The following is a 7979-nucleotide window of genomic DNA, read 5'->3' on the forward strand; positions in this document are numbered from 1 at the left end:
TTTATTCAAGTACATGAATGTCATCACTTTTCACAAGAAAAATGTCAGTAAAGTACTGTACATTTGAAAAATGAATCCCATCTCAATTTGCACCAACTTATGTACTAAATGATCCATTGTAGCAAAAACTTTAATCCTTGGGAGCTAAATGCATGCACCACAAAAAGGAAAATTGCTGAGTTGACATTCAGACATGATGAGCTTTATAAATAGATTACAATGGCAGCCATCATGGGAATCACCTGATACTAATTTTAGATGCAAGTTGGCTACATTTTTCTTGTGAAAAGTAATAACATACTTCTTGATATAATAATATATCAGCAAAGCTTTGGTTATGAAAATACTGGTGACATAGCAGCAACTGAAACATTGCCTAACCAGATGAAAAAGAAAGAAAAAATGTTGACAGTTTGTATCTATTAAAATCTCAGAGGTGCGATTCATAACAATGTGATCAAGCTAATTAAAAGAGAAACTTTCTCCACATCAAAATGATGCCTAAATTACCAGTGTCAGTGTAAATGTGAACATCATTAAGAAAAACAGGGCTGGGAATGAAAAAACAAAACAATATGTTTATATTATCAAGCTTACTTGTAAACTGGGTACCTACGTAAAAGTATAAAGAAATGTTGTCCTCCTACAACAAGTTCTAGACTGGCAACAAGTAGTCAAATTATGCCTCTACAACTGATACAAAGCAAATGCTTAGTAATGTTAAACTTATTAGCTTTCTAAAAGGTAAATACACTCAGAAATATTCATAATGTGTGAATCTACATCATGAATGCACAAGGATGAGTGTGGTGAAGTTTTACATGGCCCAGACAATTTTCACCAATTCAGGATGAGAAGACACCATATGTACTCACTTATAAGAGGAGTCCAATGGTAAACTGCACAGACCCATAACTGCATTGCAAAATGTGCTGGCAGATCTGGGTCTGTGCAGGTTTTTTTTATAAGTAATCAGTAGAACAAACAGCATAGATCCTGATCTGCAGGTACATTATGCTATGGCAGAACAGGATTTTTGTTGGTTTTTTTTGTCTGCAGTTTGAATTGACTTATAAGCGAGTAAAAATATAGTGACTTTTGTGAGCCCTATGTCTGGAAATCTATATATTTACAAACTAAGTCTTCCTTCTGCATTTCAGATACAAATTAAAAACAGTACTGTACAGAAATATTTAGGTTTACCTGAAATCTGTCCATGTTCTTTTTCTTTCTCTGCTTCTTTTCTGCGAAGCAATGTTGCCATAACTTCATTCGGTGGTTCATTTCCAGTCATTTTGTGAGTTGCTGCCAGTAGTAGACAACTTTTACGTTCATAAACATAATTATAAAAATTAATAATTCAAGAAACATCATACATTCTGAGTCTGGTTCAAAGCATAGTTTCTATCACAATTTCAACCATGTAAAAACACACATAAGAAGCACATACAAAATTTAATCAAATTTAGCTAAAAGCATTTTTAAGCACAACTAAAACCCATCCATGGTTGGTTTCAATACATGATTAAAATAAACAGCTGATCTGTAAAATTTTCTTACACACATCATATCTTACCTGTACTTGTACTATACACACTAATGATTCCATATTTAAAATTAATTAAAATCTTTTTTTTAAGTTATAGGTGTTGTCTAATGTTGTAAAGCATTTAGATCTTCTAAAGATTAGGCGCTATACAAAGTCCTCATTATTATTAGCAGTATTATTATCACAAAAACAAAATAAAACAAAAACTTTACTTTGTAACCTGCACAGGAAAAATTACCTTCCACAAGAATTATCACTTGTACATTAGAACCTGTCTTGAAAGACTGCCTCTTGGGTTCAAAACGTTTGGTCTCTGATGACAGGTCGTGTCTCATAACAGGTCATATTACTATATAATCAATAAATTTGTGTGTTGAGAATAGGGTCCCTCAAGGCAGGTGGTTTCACATAGCAGTGGTCTTTCAAAACAGGTTTTACTGTATCATAAACAGGAGAAAATTTGATCTTTTATTAGATGTTTCAATTAAAATACACCACTCCCTCAATAACTTGTACCCTGATAACTTGCAAAACCACTTAAATCACAGGGTCAGACAAGGATCCCAATTAAAAAAAAAATGACCCCTATTTGTTAAACTTAAAACAAAATTGGAACTGGTGACTGACACATAGTAGAACTACCATTATTCCAAATTAGCATGCTTATCATTACCCCATAACCATACACATTTTGAAATATTTACATCTCTAGAAGACAGGTATAATCATGTAAACAAAGAATGGTCATCCATTTCAATCCCTTAGCTACAAATTTAATCTTCTCAAAATGTAGTAAATAAAAGAAAATAAAAGTACCCCAAGTCATTTTAAAGTATTTGTGCAAAATGTGCATGCTGAAGTGTGTAAACAATAAATATGAAGCACACATCACACACACTGATCAGTACACATTCACTGCATGCATGAACACAACTTGAAAGGGGATATACACCATACCTTACAGTCCAATACGCAAATAAAGTTGATATGTAAATGTCTCTGCTTGTAAAAGATCCAAAGCAACTGGTGCAGCTGACCCTAGAAAAAATCTATGCACCAACAAGTAACACTTTGGCATATGTACTATTGATGACCCTGAGGTATAGTGATGACCCTGAGGTACAGTGATGACCCTGAGGTATAGTGATGACCCTGCGGTATAGTGATGACCCTGAGGTATAGAAGAAAACGACAATAAGAACTGCAAGAAAAAGGCAGCCTGGAATACTGCTGCTAATGGTAACATTCATTTCTAAAACTATTCAATTTTTGCAGCTTTTCAACTGTGATATTTTCAACACCATGTAGTATTATTCAAAAACTAATTGGAACTGCACACAGTGACAATGCACTACAAGTTTCCCTCTGAAATGTGTACAAAGCGTCCTGTCCTCTACTTAAGTTTTGGGTTTGTGTGTATGTGTATGTGTGTGTTTTTTGTGAGTGTGTGTCTTTGTGTGTGTGTGTGTATGTGTCCATGTGTGTATGTGATTATAACTTAAATGTTTATCAATGGGATGACATCTGAGGATTTAAATATTGCAGCCATTGTAGATATGAATGTAAAGGCATGTAAGTAATCATCATTAAATGATGAAAATATAGAATGTAGATAATATAAATATATAAAACTGAATAGCTAAGTACAATAATTCAATTATAAAACTTCAAATATTTATTTAGTTCATTAACTCAAGTCTTGTTAATTTTATCTCCCTTTATCTACTATGTTATAATACTATAAAATCTATAGGAAGGTCCTAATATGTCACATTGAAGCAACTGAGACATTCAAAAAATGACTGAAAAAATACAACACCATTTCTAAATTGGGCTCTACTGCAAAAAATTTTCAAATGTTTCCTCTGCTTCATTTGTTATGTTTGATTTGTGATGTCGAAAGATAAAACTGCAATTAAACTTGTCTCCAATTAAAGGCAGAAAATTGTATTTAAAGGCCAATTTTAATGTACATAGCACTTTCCTCTTCTAAAAATAAAATTTTATAACATGATTAATTCATGTGATAATAAAAAGGCTATTTATAGTTGTCACCTACACGATGAAATAGTTTTAATACATAGTAATATCCTCTCTTTTAAGTAAAGCAGTTTTCATAAACAGTTCTAAAACCGTATAAAGAAATTTGTTCTGTAATGAGACAATAGGGGTCATCTCAAAGTGTAAACAACTGATATATTATGTTATCCCATCTCTCTCTCTCTCTCATCAAGAAAAGCTTAAAATGACGAGTCCTCTATCTGTTTATTTATATGGAACACATGCATGTTCATCCCATAATCACCCAAAGTGCAAGTTTAATGTTAATAAATGAAGTTGCATAGCTGTGAAAAAATAAGACAAATCAAGCCACAGATATAGCTGGACGAAGTAAATCTCATATACTGCCAACTAAACAGAATGATATTATAAATGAAAATACAATGAACAAGTTGAGACTCCTTTCCCAAGCATGGAGGAAATTATCAAGGGATAAATGACACATATGTATTACAAAATAACCAAGTATGGCTTACTAGACTTAAAGTGAAATAACAACAAAAAAAAACAAATAGTAATTTGAAAGTCACACATGGTTCTGTGATTTGTATTAAGTTCAAGGATTGACCATATATTGGGGGTCCAGGGGGCAGTTTCACTGGAATATATATATATATATATATATATATATATATATATATATATATATATATATATATATATATATATATATATATCAGTGCTGTCCAACCTGCTGATTTTAAATGGCATGCCAGAGCTCGAGCAATGTTTTTGCATATATGTTAGAAAAAAGTCAATGGCCTACTTTCATAGTATAACTTCTTAACCAGGTAAACAATCGTGAACAATTGTTATAGTCGTTGCTTTTAAGTTTTCTGCTGCGGCCCTCTGCTTCAAGAAAAATTTGTCAGTGGTACATGGTGTCAAAAAGGTTGGACAGCACTGATATGTATATATTAAAAAAATGTGAAGGGTTAAAAGTTACAAAGAACAGTTTATATTTTGTAACTGACAACTCCAATAACCTAAACAGACAGGACAAGGGCTTGAGATCTGACTTCTGGTATAATTGTGCAGAGTGGAACAGACCTTGAAACCCAACAATTTCAGTAATAAAGAGGGACGGTTCATATTACACCGAGAAAATGACAGCTGCAAGTGCATGCCATTACCTCCACAACCAGCAGATTCAGACATACTACAGGCACATAAAATTTATGAAACATTAAAGGTTTCGCCAAATGGACAACAACAGCTTAGAACACGTCACATAGCTCAGCAACATTCTGCACTCACTAACAAATTCGAAATGCAATGTTGTGCTGATCGAGTACATCAGATCATTCCCAGAGAGAACATATCATGGTAATGTTAAAAACCAAAATGCCAATCAATCTTACACTAACACAAAAGTAGCTATCCATGGATGAATGTAAGAAAACTTAAAATATTAAGTAGTTTCCAAAGCCCGAAACTAATTAAATCAGGCCTAAAACATGAAAAATGAAAAATGAGAAGCAACTAAGAAACTTGATATAGGCCTATGATAATAAACTAGTAACAAGACGGATGCACTGGAAATACTAAATAATTGAAGTAGACGAAATGATGAACAATCATAAATTTGTAAAGAATGTAAAATATGTTAAAAAAAACATCTCTCTCTCTCTTTCTCAACTGGATAAATTAATGCTTGGGTTTCCTGGGAGAAGCATGGTAATTCAACCCTACTTCTTCATACATACATCTATATAAACTATGCGCAATTGTGATGCGTGTGATTTGCATTTATTTCACCCAGCACACTCTTATCATTTCTCTTACTTAAGCAAATTAATTTAATTCGTGCCATTTAAGACAGACTCCATTTAATATACTTTAGCCACTAGACCCTTTGTTTCACATTGTATGAACGTTTTAAAAACATCATATTACCAATTTCATGTATCACTTAAACTTGAAAGACATTATGATGTTATCTTCAAAACAGAAGAAATAATGCATTTTCCTTGAGCAAAGAAAATCTCATCTCATACAAATCTGGGTATGGGAATGAGGATGAATACCAACAAAATCACTGTAGAGATACAGATGCGACCATGCTGCAGCCACATGTACTTCAGCTTTTTTTCAGTAAAGAGGGAAACATACAGACAACACCCAGTGACATTCTATATTTTTTAAAAACTTACTCAAGGTGATAAACCTGAGCTGCTTGAAATTTGCCCCCTCGCTGATTTTGTACTAGTTTTACTTATTTCATTGGAACAATCGGTCGCTAGTTAAATAGCTGCATAAAAAGAGACAAATTTCTTCCCCATTTACAACTTAAGGAGATATGCTGACATCATTTTCTCTAAAGGCAGAATGTCCCCTCTGCCTTCGAAATAATGGGGAGAAGAAAAAAGGTGGGGAAAAAGAAAACGGGCAAAGTTCAATATTTACCTAACATTTCAAAATCTGTCTCCTTCCTGTTCACTTTTTTGAGCACTAATAAAATCAACTCTTTAAAAGATGTCACCTCTAGTTGTACAAACATTAATATGTTGATTCTTTCTGAGCATACCCCATATGTTATCTGTATATGAATATTGTTCTGTGCTTTCTTCTGAAGGGGTATATACATGGCTAGATTTGTCAGCTTAAACAGACTGGGAAATTTATCTTTACGACTGTTATGTACAATTTTCCAGAGGTCACAGATATTATCTTTTCGATAACATAAACTTTCACTTTCTTAAATCAGTAGTTTACTGGCTACTATGCCAGATTTCTTGTATGTTCCATAATGCTGTATTAGGGTTTTTAGTCCATCAGTCATAGTCTGCTTGTTCAGACAAATAAATATATTTACATCTTAATTTCATTTTTTATTTTTTCAGTCTATCTTAACCTTGATAGGGATATATGGTTCTAATCTAAAGCATATTATTTGCAGGACTAAATTCATTGAGAAAAATGAAGATTGCATTCTACTTTTAAATTGTTGGTATTTTAATTAATATCTGTGTTCTGGCCTTTCTACATTTAATTTCTAAATTATTATACAAATAACCAGTAAAATATTTATCCATATTTCATGATAAAGACCAACAAATAAAATGTACTTCTGAAATCTTTATTTGGTACAATAATTTTCTTTAAGTAAATTTGCATTAGTACTTATAATTAGTATTCATTTTTGTATTTTATGCTGTCAATTTATCATCAGAAATCATATTTAGTTCCAATAGTGATGAAACAGTGTTAATATACAAATTGTTTATTTCCAAAGCATATTTTATTTCCATTTCATTCCTTTTTTCAATCATACCCAAGGTAGGTAATCCATTACTGTCAAGAGACTCCAAATCAATATAAAATATTATAAATCATTGCTCAATGCCATTGAATGTGCTTACATAAAACTAGTATTATTTGCCATTCACCATTCAGGCTGCTGTCTGGCAACTGTTTATATGCAAGCTGTATGGCCAGCTTTTGATGTATAAAAGGGAAGTAAATCTTGCAACTACTTCACATACTCATTTTTACAACGTATGAGAAATGGAGCATTAACTTTAGGTGTTAATGATAACCCAAGTTAAATATTTTATTGATTATCAAAGTTATCAATTTCCATCATCACGTGAGAAAATCAAACACTGAATGAAATGTAAATATTGTTTTTACAAATTGCAAAGTAACAGAAACAAGTTGTAGTCCTACAACAATGACGTACACGAAAGCAAAACTATCATGTGATTACCGTCTTACTACACTGTACAGCAGCAGCTTACAACACTTGATTCCGGTCTAGGGGTAAATGCGATATTTTAATGAAAACTTCAGTACATATACTGTACACTTTCCATCCCCCGAATAAAATAATTACTATAAAGCATAATATAAACCACTTTTGAAAGCTGAAAATTTGGGATACTCGTATTATTAATAGCGTTGTTGAGAAAATACATTAGGCCTAAAACGCACACGTATTTTAAAAAGTAAACCCTGGTAAAATCCAGTATGACAGAAGAAGAAAAAAAAATTGTTATGTAAGTAAAAACATCTAAAAACTTACACAACATGCTGGTTATTTCTCAAAGTTCCAAACAAATTCAGCCATACCAGCAGATTAACCGTGAGAAAATGTTTGTGAATATTGTATCCGGGTCTTTTCCGCCGGGTGTATCTGTTGCACAGTCTAATTATCAATTCAATTACGACAGACCGTAAAGTTACTATAAGTTTGTGGTAAGTACGGCATATGACTCATACGTGTTGTGAATGAGTAATCGAGAAGCAGCTTCTAAAACGATGAAAATGATATAATGCCACAGGACGTTTTTGTCGCAAAGTAAACACCTCTGTTATCCAGCGATTTTTGATACTATTACAACGCGAACCAGCCAGGCATGCTCGACAG

The 7979-nt window shown here is 32.7% G+C and overlaps 1 protein-coding gene across 2 annotated transcripts in view; it reads right to left on the reverse strand.

Moving 5' to 3' along the window:
* Positions 1-7798, reverse strand: part of LOC149783124 (mucolipin-3-like) — a 53432-nt gene extending 45634 nt beyond the window's left edge. The window contains exons 1-3 of one of the 2 annotated variants that reach the window (XM_089931348.1): positions 7635-7798; positions 2507-2720; positions 1204-1305 (exon numbers count right to left, since the gene is read on the reverse strand). In XM_089931348.1, coding sequence (XP_089787474.1) covers positions 1204-1294 — 91 coding nt within the window. In that variant the 5' untranslated portion in view covers positions 1295-1305; positions 2507-2720; positions 7635-7798. Of the gene's footprint in view, positions 1-1203; positions 1323-2506; positions 2721-7634 lie in introns of both variants that reach the window. The other variant, XM_089931347.1, reaches the window with a different exon arrangement.
* Positions 7799-7979: the final 181 nt, after the last annotated feature.

Source organism: Sinohyriopsis cumingii, chromosome 14, assembly GCF_028554795.1.
Source record: "Sinohyriopsis cumingii isolate HCF-2022 chromosome 14, ASM2855479v2, whole genome shotgun sequence".
Classification (NCBI taxonomy): domain Eukaryota; kingdom Metazoa; phylum Mollusca; class Bivalvia; order Unionida; family Unionidae; genus Sinohyriopsis; species Sinohyriopsis cumingii.